Below are 24,300 nucleotides of genomic sequence, written 5' to 3'. Positions count from 1 at the left end.
GTTAAATCCGCATGTGCGAAACGCAAATGTGTTTGTGTGTGTGTCGTTAGGCAGAAGAACCGCATATGCAACAGAAATGGTTTTGTTCTTATTATCCAAACAAAATTATTATAAGTTTTTGTTTGTTTTTTCTTTGCTACCGTTAATCAAGGGAAATAATTGTTGGCAAGCTACACATTTCTTCATCCTCTCATATTGGTGGCCATAGTGGTATCCACATGATACTGGGACGTCTCAAGCAATTATATTGGGGCGGAGTGAATGAAGAAGGACGTGACACAATTCCTCAAACTCTTTTTTCGGGCAGAAAATGTATATTTGAAGATGCAAAATGTGTTTGATAGCGTCGTATATTCGTTGAATTTGCATGAGAAGTTTGTCATGCTATATAGCACTTCTCTAATTGAAAATGCTTGTCACACTTGCCAATGCAACATTTGGAAAATCTAGGAAGCTATAAACGGGTCATTTTTCTTCTAACACCATGGAGGCCGAGGAGATTGTTGAACCGATCAAAGTGATTTTTAGCTAGGAGTGAAGGGGGATCTTGTATGTACTATGAATGATTTTCAAACTCTTTGATTTGTATTTTGTCGTGATTTAGTTAAGGTTTTTTTTTTTGTAGGTTGAGTATCCCTTGTATTTATCCCGACCTCTGGGCTAAGTACTCTTTGTACTTTTCTCTCTTATCTTATAAAATTTTCCACCATTAAAAGAAAACACAACAAACATCCAACACACCTTTCATATGGGTTGATACATTCTTTATTGATTCCAAACGGTGTATGCGAAGACATTTTCCCTAGACTTCATTGTAGGGCTCCCTTCTTTCTAATCATACACAGACATTCTAGTGGTTGTGGATTGTTTTTCGAAAGTTGCCCTAATTGGTATGTTACAAACATATTCTATCGCTAGCAAAGTCGCCGACTTGTTTGCGAGATAGTTTTTAAACTGCATGGCATGCCTAAAATCATTGCATCTGGTCGTGATCCCGTTTTCTTGAGCAAATTTTGGCAGCACCACTTTGATTTGAGGATGGATGAACCGTTGAAGTTAAGTAGTTTCTTGGTTGCACTGCTAAAACATAAGGAGGGAGAAACAAGTGAATAACACTTGTTGGCTTGTGATTCTTCCTCAACTTGAACTCCTTATGCCCTAAGCACTCCTCAAACGAAGTGAAGAAACAATATGTAATGTGTCTGGTATATTGGGGATTATATCCTATATAGAGTATGATGACCAATTATGGTTCTCATTATTCTAAAATGAGGCATCATGACATTTCACTCATATGAAGCTCATATCGATTAATTAAATGTTTAATTAATTATACATTTATATTTGTTTTTTAATTTGACCACTAATCTATCTAGACTCCTTATTAATATATCTAATATAATTGTTGTAATTTTTTTTTAATAGATATCATTATAAAGATATTTACCTACATAATGACATTAGAACATGATTAAATAATAAAATATTCTAGGTGAAAGTTAATTCCTTTAAAGTTCTCTTCTTCCTTTTTTTTTTTTTTGAAGGAAAGTTCTCTTTTTTTTATTTGCAATCACACAACATCCTACAGAACTCCATTGCCGTCAGTTTCAATATTACTGAAGCGTATGCAGAAACTGATTGTCGATGTGAGTGGAAAGATGATATTGTATCTTGATTCTTGACTTATTTGCTTGGTGAGATTTTGAATAGTTTGTTTTAATTTAATTAAATATTCAGATTAGATATGATTTATGAGAAACACTTGTGTGGACCAGGACCAAGAATTTTGGTTTTGGTCACACACACAAGTTTTTTCCTTCTCTCTCTTCTCTTCTCTCTTCTCTATTTTCTCTCTCTTCTCTCTTCTCTCTCTTCTCTTTTTTTCTCTTTGTGTGACCAAAGACCACTTGTGTGGACCAGGACCACACAAGATTTTCTCATGATTTAGTGCATTATTGGTTTTGTTGAATGAAATCAGACAAAAAAGCCAAATTAGCCAATCAATGACGATAATAAAACATGCATATATTTTTAAAAATTCATCTAGCCAATCTAATCTAACTTTTCTTCTCTTTATTTTTTCTTTTGACAGGTCCACACATAAATCCTTCAATTTGCTTTTAGTGTGTGTAATATTCATATATTAATGCTGGACCAGTAAATACAGTCACCGAATATTTTATGTTGCTTCTGTAAGTGTAGGGTTATTATGCAATTATGATAATAAGATAAGTAAGAGAATTGATAGAAACTGTGGTAATTTATTTTGTGTGTCAAGTAATCTATTGGTTAGAAATTCACCTAATAAGTACTCCCTCCGTTTTAAAATGAGTGTCGCTTTAGCAAAAAAAAAATTGTTTCAAAATGAATGTCACTTTCAGTTTCCAATGCAATAATAACTTTTTCTTTTCAATTGTACCCTCCAATTAATACCCTGCACACTACTTCCAAAGTATTACTTTTAAAACTAACCAATAGTTAATAAGGATAATTTGGTAAAATAATCATTCTCTTTCTTTTAATCATTGCATTTCTTAATATGTGTGTAAACACCTAAAACGACACTCATTTTGAAACGGAGGGAGTACTGAAATTAGGGTTTAAACTCCGATCTTTATATATAAAATCGATGTTTACCAACTGAATTATACTTACATGGACAAAATGTGATAATTTATTACGGCTGCTTGGAAGTTATATTGGGAGCGAGCAATTCATTTTTCTTGATTCGTGAAGGTAAAGCAAATGGTAGAGTGAGTTCAGGTTGTGGGAACTAAACTAAAATGATTGTGTTTATGCTTCCTGGTCCATATTGAGCCAAGCCTCAATCCATCCAAGTATAACTTTTAAAAATAGTCTTGTGTTAAAGGGAGAAAAATCTTAAAATGGTTTTAGACTTGATATTAAAAATGGTCTTTCTAATATGGGATTGATAAATTAATTTATCTAAAAATCAGCAATTATGGAAGCCACTGCCGACCATTACTAGCAAGCTAAGCATATTCTCTTTTTCCTTTTTTAACATCAAAGATAATTCCATTAACGACATGTATTTTATTGCATTTTTTTAAGGACAAAGTAATATGCGAATGTATGGAAAACCATTTTTGTTCAAAATGGCAGGATTATTGAAACTCTCAGAATTATTGAGGGTTTTTTAACGTTATTGAGGGTTTTTTTGTTGTTTTTTTTTTTTTAAAACAGCAAAATGATATTAAGCAAGGTTAAGTAATGCAAACCCGCAAAGGAGGAAAAAGAGTACAAAGGGAGGGCCTAATAACACTAGCCACTCCCCGAGCAAAACTCGATAAAAAAACCCCCTAAATCCCACTTCCTACATATCAGGAAGAAGGAAACTAATGGAACAGCCACCAGAAACAGAAAGCTGCTAACAGAGGCACCACTAGAAACAGACCAGCCAGCCAACAAAGGCAAAACAGGCCGCACCAAAACAGCTAGCAAAAACCAGCAGCTCACCCCTGGACCAACCCCTGTACCCCACACCGCCTAGCACAACAGCAAGGAGTAGCCGCAAGCAGCAGGCCTGTGCACCTCCTAACAGACAGCCAACCCAAAAACCAAATGGCGCCAACCTTGGTCAACCCCGCAAGCAAAAGCGTGGATTCCAACACCATTCGTAAAACAAACAAGTCTCAATTTGCAAACGGGACAAACTCCAATGCCACGACAAGGGAGGGGATTTCCTCCAGTGTATTTTTCTCCTGTTTTCTGCGGTGTGGGAATCTACACCATTAAATTTATTATCTCTCATAATTTCAAGTTTTTAACATTTAGATTTTCAAGGATTTATTTTGATTTAAAAGCTGAGATTTCACTGGACCCTCCAGTCACTGGAGAGGATCCATTCCCCCACGACAACACCTTAATTTGATACGGGGGGTTCCGCCTAAATTCTTCAGTAATGCAATTTTGAATTGGTTAGTAAATAAGGGAATTCTTGTAGTGATCATAGCAACACCGCTAGGGGTGTAACAGTTTAGTTTCGATTGGTTTTCAATCAAAAAAATTGTTTGAACCGATGAAATCTACATAGGTTTGGTTTGGTTTGGATTTCATTATTTTTCAAAAATGGAATTGAACCAAACTTCGGTTGGTTGGTTTATTTGAAGATACAATTTAAAAAAATATGTTTTTATTCCCTTGCTATGTTTTATATGCCAAGTCCTCTGAGTCTCCATTTTATTCCACTGCTATTGTGTCAAGATGATGATAAACACATAATTTAGTGAAATAGAAGTGATATGTAAAAGTGTGCGAAAACTTGTGCAATAATAGGGTAACAATAATAACGATATTTTACAAAGATGGACATTATAGATACACGCCTTCTTTTACTCGGTAAACAAGTAGCATGACTCAAAGAATTACGGTAGTTGAGAAAAATTGATATAGTAGCACATGGTTGGAAGCATGAATAAAGCATGCAAAAATAACTTTTGAATTATAATAAAAAATTCTGTAAAAAAACAACAGAAAGGAAAGGAAAATGAATGGACTAAGAAGTATTTTACATTCATAAAAAGAATTTCTCTTAATGTTGAACCTGATTAACCTTAAGTGTGTGTAAAGAGGTATGATATTAGTAAAATGGAGGGTGGGATTACCATCCTTTCAGTTTGTTGGTTCTTTGAATCTCAAAATAAAAAATCGAGAACCGAATCAATCTGTATCGATTTAGGTCATTCAATTTTGTTTTGAACTGAACCAAACTAGATCGGATACTTTTTTGATTTGATTTTGTTTGAATTTTTTATTTGATCGGTTTAATCTGAACCACTTGTATCCCTAAACACCACTCAATCCAAATATAGCTATAAGAATTTAAATCCAAAGACTCCAAAATATTTTTGTTTCTTCCGCATGTCACTTTTGGAACTGAAGTGAGTGTTTACACAATTTTTTAAACATCCTCTCCCTTGATGATAGATATGGTCAAGGTTAACAGCACAAATTTGGCAAATTAAACCCTCATTTCCTTGCATTAATTGGTGCCTCAAATACCAGCACTTTGGTGACATAATGTCACCGTGACATTAAATCTGGGCCACACAACACACACCTTTGTGTGACCCAGATTTAATGTCACCCATACAACACATCTGGGCCACACAACACAACCCTTTGTGTGGCTCAGATTTAATGTCACGGTGACATTATGTCACCAAAGTATTATCCCCAATAGAGTACCTTACTCGCAGGGAACTCAAGGCATACAACAATAAATTCATCAGTAGATGTATTGTCTGCACCCTTCTAATATTTATATGACACTATCTTAATTTATGCCAACGGCTCAATTTCATTTTCTTTAGCTTTGCAGCGAATACCGTAGCTAAGCTAGGGAATCACATGATGTGTGCGCCACTTTTCTTCCACGTTATCAAATGGTTTGATGAACCATATGAAATACTATCATGAGATTATTGTGAAAATCGCAGGAATATCGTTAATTATAGGGTTAATTATGTTTTTGGTCCCTACAAAATTGCGACCTTGTAAGTTTAGTCCTTACTTAATTTTAATAGCATTTTTAATCCCTACAAAAAATTTCTGCACTCAATATTAGTCCTTACTCAATCCAAATTTGTTTAATTTATGCTTAAACTCTTAAGTTTTTCAACAATTTTTTACAGGCGTGTTAAGAACGTTATTAAAAGGTCCTCCGAAAAAAATATCGCAAAAATTTGATTTCTACGTCCATATTTTTGTTACTTATATCTTAAACTTTTGTCGTTTTAAAAAATTCATATTTAATTTATTTCATGTTAAAAAATTATAGATTTTAGTAAATGAACCTTTCATAGTGTTCTAAACTTGTATAAAAAGAATCGTTAAAAAATTTAAGAGTTTAAGGATAATTAAACAAAATTTATTTTAGCAGGGACTAAAATTATAAGTAATTTTTTTTTAGGGATTAAAAATGCTATTAAAATTAAGTAAGTACTAAACTTACAAGGTCGCAATTTTGTAGGGACCAAAAACATAATTAACCCTTAATTATAATGTCTTTCAAAGGCAAATGCAAAATTAATTAATTAATTATTGTATTTTAGGTTCTACAATTAATAATTTAGTCTTTAATTTAAGCAAATGGACCCGGTACCCGAAATTCAACATTACATGCTTCATATATTCATTCATACTACACTTCAAAGCTCTCTCTGCTTTTTGGAGGGGGCTACAATATGACTTCTTGATACAAATTACAAATAATTGCACACCAAAATCAACCATCTAGACTTATAAAATAAAAATCACTATCTAGATAGCCATGTGCACTCAACGGCTATAAAAAGAAAAAAGACAGAAAAAAAAAAAAACATGATTGGTCCAAATCCACTAATTTATGCCTTATTGAACTTGAGTAACTTTATATCTTGGTAAACTGTGCTTATATTAATTATTTACTTACCACTCCCTTTGGGAGTGAGCTTAATTAGTTTATGGAGTGAAATTTAAGCGAGAGGTATAAGTGGATTTTGGAGACCAATTACTTGGAATAACATCTTTAACAGTGATGCTTTTCCCCGTAGATGTGCTTAGTTTCACAGAGAAAGGTCCTCTCAAAGGTCCCGCAACAATGTTCCAATTTGCACCCCATAGATGATTCATTTGCAGCCACTCATTAGACCCAGCCTGCATACCAAACACCAAAATATCCAATCACAATTAAAAATTCAGTCTCATAGTTTTATTTGGTAAATTTGCATAAAACCCCATTGGTATACTATTATGACCATCTATAAGACTATAACACATATATATTGTATAGAATTTACTTTATATACAAACTCGTGGACATAGTTCAATACACAGAGACATTGCAGTAAATCTAAAGAGTTCGATCACTAAAGATGTTTGACTTTTATCACATTGAATTTAAAACTAATAGAATATGGTTAGTTGGCAATACAAAAAATCTTATATTGTTTTTAATTATATCTATTGTAATGGAGAAATGAGGAATTGAATATAATTTTTGTTAGAGGTCCCATATATCACATGGTTTTGAGTTCACAAGATTCAGGAAAAGGAACACACACGACCAAGAGCAATATTGATTACCAATAGGCACCGTTATATGAGGATAACACTCTGGATATAGCATATGATATAGATAGATATATAAAGGATCTTTCAAAAGTGGCATTGCACGTGATTTCAAGGGACATATCCACAACATTTAGAATTGTAAACACTGGCCATGGCCATTCTTGTTACTATAATTGCCACACAAAAAAGTAATACCACGATGCTTTAGTGCACGTTTAGGCAACTCCTATTCCTTTTAGCCATAAAAAATCCTATAACTTTGGTATATATCATATCAAAAGACCCTTTTAGTGGCATCTCATTTTCTGGACACATGCATGGTTATTTTTTATAATTATGTAAATAAATATCAACAAGAAAAGAAAGGTGCATACTTCTTGTATATGCATGGAGCTTATGTCCCCGTCTCCATCCTCAAACTCCACTAGAAGTGACAACCAATATGGTGTGGAGCCTTCATTAACTTGAAATGCAAGATTTTTGCCAGCATATACGCACGTTGTTCTGCAAATATAATGTTTTAGATCACTAAAAAATATTCCCTTCACGTGTGTGAAGCTAATTATTATGAGTATCTTTAAACCTTTACCATGTTTTTTTCATAAATATATTTAATCCATCTAATCCAAAAAAAGTAAGATATGATATGAGAATGTAATACCTTCTATAAAGAACTGGAATTTCACCCCTATTCCTGAGTTGACCATTCTCACCATGAACAGCCATGTGGCCAAAAGCAGCACCACTAAGGTCAAAATGTGTTCGGTCAGAGGGGCAGCCAGGGCATTCGTCAGTTATTATAACCGTCACTGCCCGTTTTGAGCATATAGTATGGTCTAAACACTTGACCTTATAACATTCTCCACACCCTTCTCCCTTCTTATATAACACTGGCCCCACTGCCCCTACTCTTGCCCTTAACGGCTTCACATCCACCAAACTACCGTACCCACAAGCCCCTCCTTAACAAACCACAAATCATCGTAAAACAAATTAGCAACAATGAAACATTATACCGAGACAGAGACACACAAATACCAAATATGACACTGACACGTTGTGATATTGGTAATAAATTTAGAAATATAAATTCGTTAAATGTAATCGTATGTATTAGCGTCATGTTGTTGCATACAACATGTGTTGGACACCAAACACGTTTTTCATCAGAAGTGTCCGATCATGGAAATTAACAAACAATTAATAATGTGCAAACACTCGTATAATTCTAGCTAGAAATGTTATTATTCTTTAGAATTTACCTGTGCTACCATCACCCTCAGCCTCACCGTACCAGGTGGCGGTGCCCGGGTACCAATGTGTGTCGAGGTGGGCACTTTGATGAGACTTTCCCTGTACAAGTATGAAGCTAAGGTTTAAAAGAAACAAGGCGGAGACAAGGTGGTGCTTCATTCTGCTTGAAGACAATGCTTAATGCACTGCCGCAATTGTCAGCTCCGACGAATTCGGAGACGGGAAAATAATTGACAAGAAGAAGAATATGAAGAAGAAAACTGATGTAGCAGACACTTTGTTTGATGGTGGCAAAGGTGGTTTTATTTTCTTCAAGTTTGGGCTATGAGACCGTTAAAGGATTTTGGTGTTTTTTTTTTTTTTTTTGAAGAAGGATTTTGGTGTTTTTTATAGTACATTTGCAATGCAAGGGGTCCACCCCAACAAATATCTGTTTGGACGTTATTACCCTTTTGTTAGGAGTATATTTAGGGAAGTTGCCACTGTGTTGGGTCCCATTGGCGGTTGTGTGTGTCGTTAGGCAGAACAGAATGCATATGCAACAGAAATGGATTTGTTCTTATTACCAAAAAAAAATTATGAGTTTTTGTTTTTCTTTTCTTTGCTACCGTTAACCCGTTATAGTTATTGAAGAGACGGAAACGGTTGAATCAACGAGAAGGAAAACGAGGCAATAAGGCTTTCATAAAACAACGTTGGTTTGGCAACCATATCGTTTCAACAGTTAACCGTATAACAATGAGTTGAGAATTGAGATTGCATGCATTCATAGACTACACACAATCAAACAATCTTTAGATTTGTGATCGTCCAAATGTGTGATTATTAGATTTTGATTGGACGATCCTAATCTTTTGACAACGTGATTGCGGATAGTTAATAATTGCGGACAATTCGGCATTTTGGTGGGAAAAATGCAAATTGTAATCACAAGGGGAAGGATTAGATTGTATCTTGACTTATTTGCTTGGTGTCATTGTGATTAGTTTGTTTAAAATTAATTAAAAAAAATTAGATTTAATATTCTAGTGCATTATTGGTTTTGTTGAATGAAATTACTAGACAAAAGCCAAATTAGCCAATCAATGACGATAATAAAACATGAAGATTTTTTTAAAAAGTCAATTAGGCAATAATTATTTTATAGTTCAATTTTATATGATACAATTCCTCAAACAAAAAATAGATGATAACATTTTATTTTTTCCATAAAAGAAATCATTTTATTTTTGGCAAACTAATATGGTCCAGTATTTTTTTTTTATTCTTCAATTTGCTAGATGCTTATAGCTAGGCAAGCAGATTTGCGAATGAATATTGACATTTAATATTTTTTTTAGAGGGACATTTAATATTGTTTTTTAGGTTAAGTAGTCTAATTTTTAAAAGTGAATAAGTGGGTGGGGTGTCGGGGTTTAAACTCCAACCTCTATATATATTATCGGAAATGCTGAAATGCACGACCGGCTTTGTCGTGTGATTTGCACGACTGTGTATTCCACTTAATGCTATTTCATATATTTTTATTTATTTTAATTAAAACTTAATTATAAAAAAGGGAGTGAAGCCATGTATTGGTCGTGTGGTTTGTGGGCAGCAAATTGTCGTGCCCTTTAGCACTGCTTATATATTATACAATGTCTTTATTAACTGAGCGAAGCTCACGAGATAGATATTTAATATTTTTATTGGCCAATAATTGTGTTATTTTGTCTTTAGTTTGTGCAATATATCCCGTATCCATCCATATACTATCTATAATGATGGACCAGTAAATACGATAACTTTCAATAATTTATGCTGCTTTTGTAAGTGTGGGTTATTATGGAATATGCAATTATGATAATAAGGATTAAGAGCATCGATAGAAACCGTGGTAAATCTATCATTGCTTGGAAGTTATAATCGGAGGCAATTCATTTTTCTTGATTCGTGAAGGTAAAGCAATGGAAGAGGGAGCTCAATTGGTTGGCACTAACCTAAAACGATTGTTTATGCTTATAATGAAAAGGGTGCATATAAACTCTCTTAAAACTCTTGGTGACTTGAGTGTTAGAGTCATTGGAGGCACACCAACCCCTTTTGGAAGTAGCCATTATCCCCGTTGTATCTAAGTAACTCTTGTCATTGTTTTAAGGTTCACTCAAGATCAACTTAATTGGGTTGGTCTAGTGATATTGACTTAAGACCATAAAATATGCTTCTTTCAAGATCTCATATTCGATTCTTTCAAGTGTCAAATTTTGATGGATTATTAGTTCGACTTCTTAAAAAAAAAAAAAAAAAAGTTCGCTCTAGATCACTTCCTTATTTATGGAGCGGGGGTTGGTGTTTAGATCCCATTTATTTTTGTTGGGTAGACATTTTTGGCCTGCACCTATCCAACTTGGCCCGTTGTCCATCCCTAAAGTAAATTATCAAACAATGCGTCTAATAAAATAAACCAAACCAAATTGATTCGCTCGAGAACTTTTTTTATAACTAATGTAATAACATGTGTCAAGCACGATATGCAAATTGATTTGCTCTCAAACTGATTCTTTTACATATTATGAGAGGAGTCGATAAAAACCGGCAATATATAACATAGGCTTAATTGAAATTCTTTACCTTCGATGTTATCATAGGAACGAAAACATATTTATCATCTTTTCAAATCAAACTTTTTGGTCCTCAAGTATCACATTTTTTGCAGTTTTGGTCTCAACTCATATTTTTTGTACTCTAAAATTGGTGAATTTTAACCTCAAAAGTGATGATTTATTCCATAAATTTTAAATTCGAAGATAAAATACCGATTTTGGGCCTTAAATATACCATTTTTTGCGCATAATTAACCATTATTAAAATTACAATTATGTGAAGTTGCAAAAAATGTGACACAAGGGTTAAAAAGTTCAATTTTAAAATGGGGACAATTTTCATAAGCATGATAAAATAGAGGTAACAATTTTTGTGAATGTGATAAAATATAAGAAAAAAGTGCAATTAAAACATAAAAAGATGTAAACAACCAATGTATTATTTAAAAAAATTAATTAGTTTCATTATTAACATCCCATTAGTTAACGCATTAATGAACATCCGGCATCCACACCATCTCCACGTGGTTTGTGTTATTCATCCAAAGTTTGTCGGCATGCTATACTATGTGGATGGCAATAAAGAGAAACGAATCACTACGTTGTAAATCCAAAACCATCTCACAAAGGTTGTCCATCACCAATTTTGATGTAGAAAGATCATTGTTTGTGCGCGATATTGTATCAAGCATTGCAACCATGCATGTTGGTGTGTCGAAAACAGAAACGAGACCTGATAATAGGTTTCTCCTTTTATTGATATAAGGAAGAAAAATGGAGACTTCGTTATTTGAGTATATATAAGAAACTCATACAAAGGGTGTAAACTTTGTAATGCTAGCGTTAAAACCTTATCTAAATCATATGATGATTGAATGAGAACTCGGGTCGTGCTAAAATGACGCTAAAACCCTGACTAAACTCTACCATGACTCTAATACATGTTTGTTAATTTATGAAATTGATTTAATTTAAAATGTTTGAATCTTAGTTATAATTTGTAACTTTGTGTACTTTGCGTAATATTAAACTCTAATCTACAAGGGAGTTTAGTGCTGGTATAGCAAAGACAACCTGATTTTTCTTACAGCCCCCAAAAGTTTTTTTCTTACAACCCACAAAAGTTTACGACTAATATGAAATGTGAGATGTTAATAATGAGGATCAACAAAACAATATGCTTCTCCTAAATACATCACCTCTAAAAATTATGTAGCATTTTATACAATACTTAAAAATAAAAAATATGTAAAAGAAAGCATAAATGTTTCGAGGTACACTGTAGTTTTTTAATAGTATCGATAAATAGTTAGGGTGATACCAATTTTGGGTTTAATTATATTAAGGTACTCATGCGTTTAGACAAATGTTTTGTTTTATTTTTACACATGCGTACAAAGAAGAAGAAAGAAAAAATAATATAAATGAATCGATGGAGATGAATGAGAACCAATAAATATATTTTGTTAATGATGTTTCATTTCTAAGTTCAAAGTGATAACTAGTAAGATATATAATTTATCTTAAAAATAATGGAATGTTAAAAATTTTATGTGATTTTTTAAATGACAAATGTTAGTATGTTAGTTTTTATGTTGATTTTCTCATTATCAGAACTTGAACCATGGACTTTTAATTCTTCAACTCATTGGCAAATGTTAAACAAATTATGTGATTATGAGCTTGTTTGTTATAGTGTTTTTTAACCAAAAAAAAAAAACTTTGTTCTTAAAAAAAAATCAATTTTAAGCAGGGACAGATGCATGTTGTTGCATCTTTGGGCTTGTGTCCACACAAAATTTTTAAAAACACTTTTTTTTAGTATAATAATTTATCAATAGTTGACATTTTAACCACATTGCCCACACTAATCACAAATTATTTCTCTCTTAGTTCACACCTATCATCATATATCTCAAATCTTTTCTTGACAATATGAATATTATCAAGAATCAGATGCGAAATTGAGTGGGAGGTGACCAGCTAAATGATTGTTTAATTATTTTTAGAGAAAAATGTTTTTATTGATATTGAAAATGATAAAATTATTCAAAATTTCATAATATAAAAAAATCGTAGAGGACAATTTTATATAAGGTGCCCCCACTATTTAAAAATCCTGAATTCGTCACTGATTTTAAGAGTATTGCATCCGTTTTTTATAGTTTAAAAAAATAATCATAATCTAAAAATAACTTCGAATGAGAAATTGTTAAGAGTTTATCAAAAAATAGATTTTTTTAGTGAAAACATAAAATAAGTGTCAAAAGATTGTGAAAAATACGACGATATGTTTCAGGAAATCCATAAGGAAAAAAACCATTCTATTTTTTTATCGGAAAATTTTAAAGATTAGGGTAATTTTGTAACAAAAAAATCTCTTTTATATTGTTCTATCAAAACAAACTAAATTGTTTTTTAAGAAAATTGATTTTTATTATTACAAACAAATGCATAATATATGATTTTTTTTTATCAAAATCACTTTTATTTTAATCAGTAACAAACTGATCCTGTATGAAAAAAAACAAAAACAAAAATTTGATAGATATAATAGATACATATAGAGGTTCGAATTTAGAATCATTTTGTATTTAACATAGATAACATTCATTATCACATAACATGTATGACCCGAATAGTTATATATAATACATGAAGAATGAAGGACACCAAGTTATTTTACGAGATATATTGATGGTGTCATGAATATAGTTGGTGATTGACATGCATGATTCAAATAATCCACTCTCACATAATAGACATGATTCAAAGAGTAATGTAATAATAAATGAATAATGAAGGACAATGAATTATTTTACATAGCATATTGATGGTATTATGTAATTGGTGGTTGACATGTGATAACATACTTTATACGAATATTATACTCTCTATTTTATTTAAATAAGTATTAATTCTTGAGAAATTCTTACATGAACTCTTATCTAAGAGATCATTCTTTCAAACAAGAATAAGTAATTATTTTTTATTATGTTTTTCAAAGTATTTTACAAAAAAAAAAATTAACGAAAAAAGAAGTTGTGAAATGATGAAGAATATCATCAAGATACATTGATGAAAAATACATTTTTTTAAAGTATTTTACACCTTCTTGTTTACTTTTCGAAAAAAATAGGTGATATCAAAATAAATGGAGGAAATGATGAAGAATTAGTGAAAAATAATGCAATTGATGAAGTCTTGATAACCAAAGATCTAATTATGTTAGTGGAGAATTTATTTGATGCAAAAGAAATACTCGCTCCGTTTCAAAATGAGTGTCGCTTTAGCTAAAAAAAATTGTTTCAAAATGAGTGTCGATTTCAGTTTCCAATGCAATAATAACTTTTTCTTTTCAATTGTACCCTCCAATTAATACTCTGCATACTACTTCCAAAGTATTACTTTTAAAACTAACCAATAGTTAATAAGAATAATTTGGTAAAATAACAATTCTCTTTCTCTTAATCATTGCATTTCTTAATATGTGTGTAAACACTTAAAACGACACTCATTTTAAAATGGAGGGAGTATAGAATTAAAGCATAACATCCTAAATTTGTTTTCATAACTCAAAGGAAGATGAAAAATCACAAAAGACGCGAAGACAACAAGCATTACAGGAGCAAGTAGTGCCACATTACTGCTATAGTGACCAATTTGATGAGTTTTGGGAGTCGTGCATTGTGGCCTTCCAATAGTTTCTTGTAATAATAAGCACTTATATGTTAGTGAACTATTAATGCACGAAATTATAGCCTAAAGGACTATTATAAACAAAAATCTACATTTTAGATTCATTCATTTAATGATGGACATAGTCTTTATTATAAACCACATACATCATTAAATGAATGAACCTAAAATATATATTTTTGCTTATACTCCCTCCGTTTCAAAATGAGTGTCGCTTTAGCCAAAAAAATTTGTTTCAAAATGAGTGTCGCTTTACATTTCCAATACAACTTTAATTTTTTTCTTCCAACTTTACCCTCTCCAACTTTTCTCTCACACAATTTTCAATGCAACTTTAATTTTGTCTTTTTCTTATAAAGTAAGGGCAGTTTAGTAAAAGCGTTATATCCAATGATTATTTCATTCTATTTCTTAATTTGTGTGCCAAAGCCTAAAGCGACACTCATTTTGAAACGGAGGGAGTATTAGTGACCGGCGGGTGTAAGCCTTTGGAATCATCCATTACACATATTGTAATTTATCTCTTTAATAAAACTTTAGTTTTCTTTATTTCTCTTTATTTTGTTTTTTCTTTCTATAATGAACTCTTGTGTGTAGACTCCCTTGATCTATTGGGATTGTGAAAAGAAGTCACGACAATAGAATTTCCTTAAATCCCAAGTTTTGATGCCGTGTTTTCTAGATTTCATCCATGCACATACATACATATATGTATATATAGCCTTCATTTTATTTAACTCGTGTGTGTTTTTTCTCGCAGGTGGATGATAACGACTCACAATCGATATTCTATTTTTTTTCCTGTAATCTAAAGTGGATATTTTAAAATTTGTTTACTTCATGTTGATTAAAAATTCCAATTTGATCAAACATGTAATTACTCTACATATCCTCATTTCACTTGAGTTTTATGTGAATTGCTTATTAGAATGCATACAATCAACTCGTTGTGAGATATGCACTCATTTGTTATGAATTTGAATATTGTGCCGTTAAATGAAATATAGGTTATTTTACAATTAAGAATGTTATTATATTTAGCTTTATTGTGGTATGAAAAATTATGTTTATTTTTATTATTACCTATGAATGCAAATAAAATAGGTTAAATTCAAAACAACTTTATGGAGGTTTTATACAAAATTTTAATACAAAACACGATGATTGATATTTTTGTGTAGTTAGTTGAAATTTATAATGTCTTCACTACACTAAATTGTAAAGTACAATTTTTAAAAAATGGTTGTACAAAAATTATGAATAGAAATATATAAAGATATACTTCAATCAAATGCACTCCGAGGGTTTTCATTGCATGCATCATATATTGCATCAACTATAGTTATTATCCATATAGTTCAATTTTCAACATCAAAGTTGCTGTGGTGTAGTGGTTATCACGTTAGTCTTACACACTAAAGGTCTCCAGTTCGATCCTGGGCAGCAACAGTTAAATACTTTTTATTTTTTATCTCAGTTTTTAACCGGTATGAGTCATTTTTTCGTTGCGCTTGGTCTAAGGTCTTTTTTCGAAAGATTTTTTTTTTTGGTAATTGTGAACGTAAATTAGTGAGCATTTTTTCATTGAATTGTTGAGTATTGCATTGTTCTCGGTTATATAAGTAGGTGGATTATCATGGGGAAAAAAAAACCTAGAGCTTGACCAAAAAATAAAAACTAAGAAAAATGAAAAGAGAACGTGGATAAGAGTTTATTTTACTCAAAATTGGCAAGTTTAAAGCTTAGTAAAGATAAAGAAAATGGTTGGTGAAGAAGATACCTTTCAACTTCAGGAAAGGGATGTGTTACCCTTCACGCCATTGCTTCACCTTTTTAAAAAAATAAGAGCCTTTGCTTGCCTTCGTTGTTAAACAAAATCACATGTTTCATGTGATAAATATTAAATTCTTGTTCTATAAGGGAAATGTTAAATCAAAACAGGTGTGAGCAGTTTTGATTTTAGAGTTTTAAAAAGAGGATACTTAAAAACAGTTTCCAAAACTCCGAACAGAAAAGTGATTCATCGAACAGATTTGTAGTTTTTAACTTTTTGAAAACTGAAAAACAGTTTTTAAAAAGCATTTCAAACAGCCCTTATTCTCTAACAAAATTTCCATTGTGTTTGTTTTGCTAGTGTGTAACTTTTTTAATTTTGAAGTGGAGATACAATTTTGCTTTGAAGAAAAATTGCTCAGACTCATTTTTTTTAAAGACAAATAGTACATTGATAATGAATCTTGGACAACATCATAGATAGAAATAAAAAGAGATTACAAAAGATTGAGAAGACATAAATCTGATCCAATCAAAACACAAAAAAATGTAGGAATTAGGTCTAACAGGTATTACAAATCCGACAAGTGAACCCGGCCGTCAACATGAAACAAATCCACTAGAAGAACACCACAAGAAGAAATAATAGCCATTTCGAGCCAAATAATCTCAAGCTCAACCAAACCATTAAAGGATCTTAAAACAACCTAAGAGGGTTGGATCATATCTTGTGGATCACAAAACCACAACCACCACACATGATCTAATTCCTGAACTGGAAAGACGAGGGATGGAACACATAAGAAACCAAGAAACCCATACACGATTCACATCAATCGAACCCAAAACCAACAAATAATATATTATGAAATCACACTTAGTTGAACACAAACATGTTTAAAGAAATCACTAGAGGGAGAAACCAAGAACTGTCAGCAAGAGCTTTTCGCGTCGTACAAACCCTAAGGATTGCTAAGCAAGTCGCGGCGATTGAAACCCCAACGAGGGGTTTGGTGATGATGTAGTTGTGAAGGCCTAATGTACCCCCACCATCATCCAAGTCTACATCCTGAAGATGAAAGTTTGGATTTGGCGGAGAAAGTAGGAGAGTGATCATTTGTATCACTTCATATTAAGAAAATAATTTCTTCGCAAATAAACCATTAATCCATTGTTATTATTTTCTTTTTAACATTTAAAGAAAGTAGGAAAGTGATCATTCATATCACTTCATATTATGAAAAAGGTGAATATTAAAAAAGAGTGTTCCACGAAGTCTTCAAATAAAAAATGAGTTTGTTAAAATAAAACAAACTCGTTTTGTGGTCATACAAAACGAACACAAACAGGTTTACATAAACCACAAGAGGGAGAAACCAAGAATTGTCAACAAGAGCTTCCTACGTCGGGCAAACTTGTACGGAGGTTTGGTGATGGTGCAGTTGTGAAGGCCCAGCGTACCACCGCCACCCACCCATTATCCAAGTCTACATCTTGAAGATGAAAGTTCGGATTTTGCGAAGAAGAAGGTGGAAATCGATCGTTTGTTTTTAAAGAGAAAAGTAAGTGGCGTATTGCGAGACCTGATTTAGTTATCGAGGATAATAAGAAACATTTTTAGTCTAAAAAAAAATTGACCCAACACTTTAATTTGTAGTTAAAAAGAGATAATATGGTCTCCACACTTAAAAAAGTCACTAAATTTCTTCATAAATAAACCATTAATCCATTGTTATTTTTTATTTTTTTAAACATTTGTACAAAATAATAGTGTAATTATTCTTATCACTTCTCATTAAAAAAAGAGAAATGATATTCTAACAACCATTTTGTGACAACCTATGTGACAACTTTATCTCTCATACTCACATTATCTTTTTACTTTCTCTCTCTATTGCTTTGGTTTCCGTATCACTATCTACTTTTCCTTTGAAAATTGGTGGTTGTCACCAAAGTTGTTGATTTTTGGTTGTTAGAATATCATTGCTCTTAAAAAAAAGAGTAAATATTAAAAACAGAGTGTTGAACGACTCAAAATTAATTAAGTCTTCAAATAAGAAATGATTTTGTTAAAACAAAACAATAAAGAATTACTCCCTCTGTCCCTATATCTAACAATCCATTTGACTTTATTTTTGTCCCTAATCTAAATCCCTTTTCAAATTACTAGATGCATTTATTATTTTTTTTCCAAAACATACCTCTAATTAATACTACTAACTTGTTTTGAAATTTAAAAAGTCAAATTTAATACATATACAAACAAAGGACAATATGATAATATTAACACACAAAACAAACATAATAATTACACTGTCATCTTTTCTTAAAAAATGTGAAAAAAACAAAGGGAGGTTACATTAAGGGACGGAGGGAGTATTTTATTAATTAATTGAAACAAAGGTAAACGCTAAGAGGGAATATCTACACAAAAATTCGAATCTACTCCTAACCTTTCCTTATCCTAAAATGCATTAACTTCATCTCCACTCCAACCACCGTTGATAATAAATAATCAAGGGTCACCAATTAATTCCCATACTCCTCACACTTTCATCATTGCACAAACCATTTCCCATATACTAAAAATATTCAGAATTCGAAAATCACTCTCAAACCATTTTCTTTTCTCTCCTTTTCTCTTCCAATTTTCCCTCTTCATTTTCCTTCACTTTCTCTCGTTTTCTCAGACAAATCCTAACCCTAACCCTAGCGCGTTTTCTTCCTCACCGGCGACACATGGAGATGTCAATGGAAGATTTGCGCTCGTTTGAAATCCTCTCCGTCATTCTCTCCGCTTTTTTCCGTTTCGTTCGTTCTCCTCGAATACCCAAAAATTTTATACCGATTACGCAAAGTAAACATAGTTTCACTGCTGCGTTTTAAGGTTTCTTCTTCAAATTTCACTTTTCAATTGTTTAATTATCCCCCTGTTTGCTCGAATTTGGAATAAACTAAAATTAGGGTTTGTTGACTTGTTACTCGTGATTTATTGAATTTGTCAAATATTTGCTTTTAGTATGAATTTGTTTATCCAATCTTTGAATATTGAAAGTAAATTATTGTTGAATTTGAGAAATTTACTGTTGTGGTATGCTTCTAGGGTTTGAAATCTTAATCTTTAGGATATTATTGCTTTTGGAATTTCAGAGGAAATTGTTGTTTAATTTGTGTTCTTGTTAGTTATTGAATTTCAAATTTCGTATTTTCTGTGGAAAAAATTTGAAATGGGTGGGAAGTTGGAATTGGGGTCTTGTTCGAATATTGGTGCTTCGAATAATCTGAGAGAGAAAGGTGCGAGGATTATACTGAGACACATTAGAGCTCAAGGGCATCCTTACATTGAGTTACGTGAAAATGGGAAAAAGTTTATATATTTCTGTGTTTTGTGTCTTGCTCGGTGCTATAGTGATAGTGTTGTGTATGATCATTTGAAGGGTAAGCTTCATAGGTCTAGATTAGATTATGCTAGACGTACTTTGATGAAGCCGAATCCGTGGCCTTTTAGTGATGGTCTTATATTCTTTGATAATTCATCTGAGGGTGATAAAGAACCGGAAACTGTAAATGGTAACCGAAATAGATTGTTGAAGCTAATTGAAAGTGGCAACGACAGTTGTCGTGCCATTGTGGCTTTTAATGAAGAGGCTCAGTCAGATGCTCAACCAATTGCGAGGGATGATACACAAGCTGATGGTTCTATGTTGGTAATTCCATGTTTGAAGATTGCAAGTGAAGCTATTGATGTGAAAGTTAGGAAAATTGGCTTGGGGAAGATTTCTGCCAGGTTTGCTGAGAAGGATGGCTCTTTAGGGAATGAAATTAGAAGAATTTGGTGTGAATGGTTAGGAAAAGAGAATAGTCAACAAGATGACGCCGAGGTTCAAGAGCATGATTTTGCGGTTGTAGTTTTCCCATATAGTTATGATTTGGGTCGGGACAAAGTGCTTGAGGTTGAGGATGCTAAGTCATTACTCCCATCCTCCTCTATGCTAGAACTGGAAGATGAGAGGGAAAGTGGTAGAAAGAGAAAAGAACCATCGTCTGACGTGGAAGATGTTGATGAAATCCGCAGGCAGTATGCTTCAGAAGAGTCTCCATCTTTGAGGAATGGACCCTCAACATTGACGCTTGATCAATCCAACAGTCAGCTTCTTCAAACCAACTTTGTTTCAAACAGGGCTATCAGGAAGGCAATCAGACGGCGAGAGCGCTTAGCAGCAGAGAAAGTATGCAACATCTGTCAACAAAACATGATTCCTGGTAAAGATGTAGCAGCATTTCTGAATTTGAAAACTGGAAGAGTAGTTTGCTGCAGTCGGAATCCAACTGGGGTAAAATCATTTCATTAATGCTCTGATCTTGTTTTGCTATATATATTTGTTAGTTATAAAGCAAGCATGTGTAAAAACTTATGATATTGAAAGTTGAAACTGCATTTTATTCACAATACAATGCACGTGTTCAAAACTTCGGAAAAGAGTTACATTCATTTTTCATTGAGTCATGCCAGGGCACAAGTTAAGGAAGTAAAAATCGAATTAAGAAAAGAAAATTGTATTGAAAAGATAAATATTTAAACTTGAAAAACATTGAATACGCAATTTCCAAGAAAATAACTGTCTTTAGTTCCTTGACTTGTGCCATTAAGTTAGCATTTCCCTGTTTAATTTATCCAAACAGAAAATTTATATTTGCATTTATATGCAGGCTTTTCATGTGTTTCATACGGCCTGTGTCATACACTGGATACTCTTGTGCGAATATGAAATGATCACAGATCGTTTAGTTAATCAAAATGCTCGTCAAAAAGGGAAGAAAAAGATTGTAACAGGTTCTGGTAAAGAAGACAGGGATATAAAACATGTTTTCTGTCCAGAGTGTCAAGGTGCTGGTCTGATCATTGCAGATGGGTTGGAGCAACCAAAATTGTGCTCTCTGTCCCAGGTTTGTTCATTACATGGATCATCCTTTCCTAATCCTTCATATTATGGCCCCATTTGTTTCAGCATTTTCTAAAAAAAATCTATTTTTTTCTTAAAAAAATCACTTGTCATTTTTAAGTGTTTGTTTAGGATTTTTAGAAAAATCATTTTATTAAAAAAAATCTATATTGACTCTAAAATGAAAAAACTATTAGGATTAGCTTTTTTCAATTTTTTTTTCTTTCTTTCCAAATACAAGGAGGTACCACATGAACTAGTTATAAATCATTTTTAAAGAAATCATTTTTTTGGTAGTAAACAAACAAAAATAGCTTCAGTTTTTTTTTTCAAATCTCTAGATTTTTCTAACACAAAATCTATTTTTTTTTTAAAGCTATAACAAAAGCACCCTATATTGTCTTTGGATTCCTCTGAGCATTGATATCTTAATTTTAGGTGAATATTGTCTTGTGTTAAAAAAATAGTTCATTTGGAATTAATAATAATCTTTGTGCAGATGTTCCGACTGAAATTAAAGATCATTCTACAACGCAAAGAATGGATCAAGAGTTCTGAAGATTTGCAGAATTGCTCAATTGGGTTTCATTTCCCTTCGGAATCTGAAGAGATAGCTGAGGTCTTTTATACTTCTTCATTGATTTTCATCTAAACATAGATAATGGTGAGTGTTTGATCTTCTAACATATATTGTAATGGCTTTGCTTACAGGAAAATGTGGAGCCAATAAAAATGTTGCAGTTCTATCGTGCTGATGACGAGCATGTGGTTAGTAAGAATTGTGCGAATGTTGCATAGGGTTTGTTGACTGCTGTATATCCAAGTACATACATTCGCTTTGCATTCTCAAGAATTATGTGTAGCTTTTTAGGTAGATGTAGGTTGAAAAAGACGAGTTATATAACCTCGCAGACAGTCTCTATATTTAACATTGTGTATACACGTTCTTATGACATATGATATGTACATGCTAAAGGAATGTCAAATATCATTCTAGACTTCTAGTAATTTATTTTCCAATTATGTAGTTAATCATTGTTATGCACAAGCATGGATTCTACAGTAGAGATTTTTTATTTATTCCCCATGATCAACTCTGAAACCTACACTCGTAATAATGACAAGTTATGTATCCCGCTCATAACTTAGTCTTGTTTGTTGTTTAGGCGCTTGGTATTTTGTTGTTGTTAAATTAGTCCCTTGACACTTATTCAAATTTTGCATTGAACGACTTATTTGGATGAAAGTTCAAATTTTAATAGGCAGACGGTTTTATGGTAGAATGTGAACTTGAATCTATGTGTAGGTAATTAAACTTGATTTCATTTCTGAACTATTTAATAAAGAATTTCAAAATTGAGTGAACATACTCCTAGTCAGTTTTGATAATTAAAGGTCACAGAAGAACATGACATAAATTTTTAGCCTAATGCTAATAGAATCAAATTAAGAAAGACAAAATACTCAGTTTTGTGGTCTTTTTATTTTTTTAATAACAAATATCGATTTTGTTTGGACAGAAATAACAAATATTGATTATTAATTGTTAGGCCACTCCATATTCATCAGATTCGAATAATCATTCATCAATGAAACAGAATGAGCGAGCTATTCGTCCATAAGTCCTAACTTAATTAGTAAAAATATTGAAATAGATAGGTTGGATGTCGTGGTTGGAAATTTGAACGCTATCTTTTTTATTTATATATGTGAGCTTTCAATAGTTGTTGTTATTTTGTCTCTTTACCATAAAAAAAAAAAAATTAGTGAGTTATCCTTCTCCCTAGTTTGCAGATTTGTTTCAGTGAGCTCAGTAGTATTACTTTAATTTTGATATATTTATTTATTTAGTGTCTATTGTTTCAAATATTGTTCCAAAATATTTGTCGCATTTACAAAATAAAATATTCAAAAAAGATCGTCATTGTTAATGTATGTTTGATATCACTGTGGATATGTAAGAATCACGATAATCCATAGTGATTTTACAGGAGCTGGAGTATAGCTTTTAGAAAATTACAGTGGGTTGCCGTGATTCTGACACATCCATACCAAACATAGACTTAGTTTTCAATGTAACTTTAATTGCTTATTTTTCAATTGTACTCTCTATTTTGCATTATTGATAATAAAAATACACCAATAGTTATTAGTGTTAATTGGATAAAATTATGTTTTGTGTGTGTGCGTAAACCAGGTATGCGCGCAATTGCAGAGACTAATATCTCAAGTCTTGGGACTTTGCCACTTCCGCATTCAGAACCTATTTTTCAACCCTATGAGCCGGCATACCTCTGAATTGGTTGCAAATTAAATGGGATAATGTAACTAAATGCAGTGAGATTTTGGAAGTTTAGTACTGCCAATTTTCCACGCAAAGTCAATGCCACCATTATTTTACTCCTCCCATATGGATCTAAGTATCTTGTAGCCCATACAAATGGATAAAACTCGTCAAAATCTTCCAGGGATCTTACTCAGTTCACTATAAAAGTAAAAGGGTTAATATGTCTTTACCCCCTGTAATTTAGGCGAGTTCCGGTTTTCCTCATGTAAAAAAGATTCTTTCGATTCCAACCCTGAAATATGAAGATTCTTTCGAAAACCCCCTGATCCCATCTGCCACACTCCAGGTGCTGACGTGGCATGACGTGGCGCGCCACGTCACCTTTTTTATGATGACGTGGCACACTGACTGTATAATTATTTTTATTTTTTTATAGGGTACACCTGGCATTTCTATTTTTTTAATAATTTTTTTTAAAAAAACGAAAAAAATTCTTAACAAATAAAAAAATCTGAAAAAATAAAAAATTACCGAAAAAATTTAAAAAAATTGGAAAAATTAATAAAAATGATAACAAAAATATGGAAAATTTTAAAAATAAAAAATAAAATCTGGAAAAATTAAAAAAAATGAAAACATTCTGGAAAAAATTAATAAATTTCGAAAAATTCATATTTCCAGATTTTTT

At 32.2% G+C, this 24,300-nt stretch overlaps 2 protein-coding genes and 1 non-coding gene across 3 annotated transcripts; 2 read left to right on the top strand and 1 right to left on the bottom strand.

Annotated features, from left to right (window-relative positions):
* Positions 1 to 6,127: 6,127 nt before the first annotated feature.
* Positions 6,128 to 8,654, bottom strand: LOC146950596 (expansin-B3-like). The gene is made up of 4 exons (XM_085746535.1): positions 8,337 to 8,654; positions 7,736 to 8,036; positions 7,449 to 7,578; positions 6,128 to 6,657 (listed from the first exon to the last, which is right to left on the bottom strand). The coding sequence occupies exons 1-4, from the start codon at positions 8,485 to 8,487 to the stop codon at positions 6,463 to 6,465; spliced, it is 777 nt and encodes a 258-aa protein (XP_085602661.1). The 5' UTR covers positions 8,488 to 8,654; the 3' UTR covers positions 6,128 to 6,462.
* Positions 8,655 to 15,985: 7,331 nt separating this feature from the next.
* Positions 15,986 to 16,058, top strand: TRNAV-UAC (transfer RNA valine (anticodon UAC)). The gene has a single exon. It is a non-coding gene; the product is annotated as a tRNA-Val (tRNA).
* Positions 16,059 to 18,990: 2,932 nt separating this feature from the next.
* Positions 18,991 to 22,333, top strand: LOC146950594 (acyl-UDP-N-acetylglucosamine O-acyltransferase). The gene is made up of 4 exons (XM_085746533.1): positions 18,991 to 20,716; positions 21,093 to 21,329; positions 21,825 to 21,944; positions 22,037 to 22,333. Exons 1-4 carry the CDS (start codon positions 19,610 to 19,612, stop codon positions 22,121 to 22,123), a joined length of 1,551 nt encoding a protein of 516 aa, XP_085602659.1. The 5' UTR covers positions 18,991 to 19,609; the 3' UTR covers positions 22,124 to 22,333.
* Positions 22,334 to 24,300: the final 1,967 nt, after the last annotated feature.

This window comes from Medicago sativa, chromosome 2 (genome assembly GCF_051527215.1).
Source record: "Medicago sativa cultivar Bolivia chromosome 2, Bolivia_mono, whole genome shotgun sequence".
Classification (NCBI taxonomy): Eukaryota; Viridiplantae; Streptophyta; class Magnoliopsida; order Fabales; family Fabaceae; genus Medicago; species Medicago sativa.
Note: the sequence above shows the minus strand (reverse complement) of the source record. Positions and strands in the feature narration are given on the sequence as shown.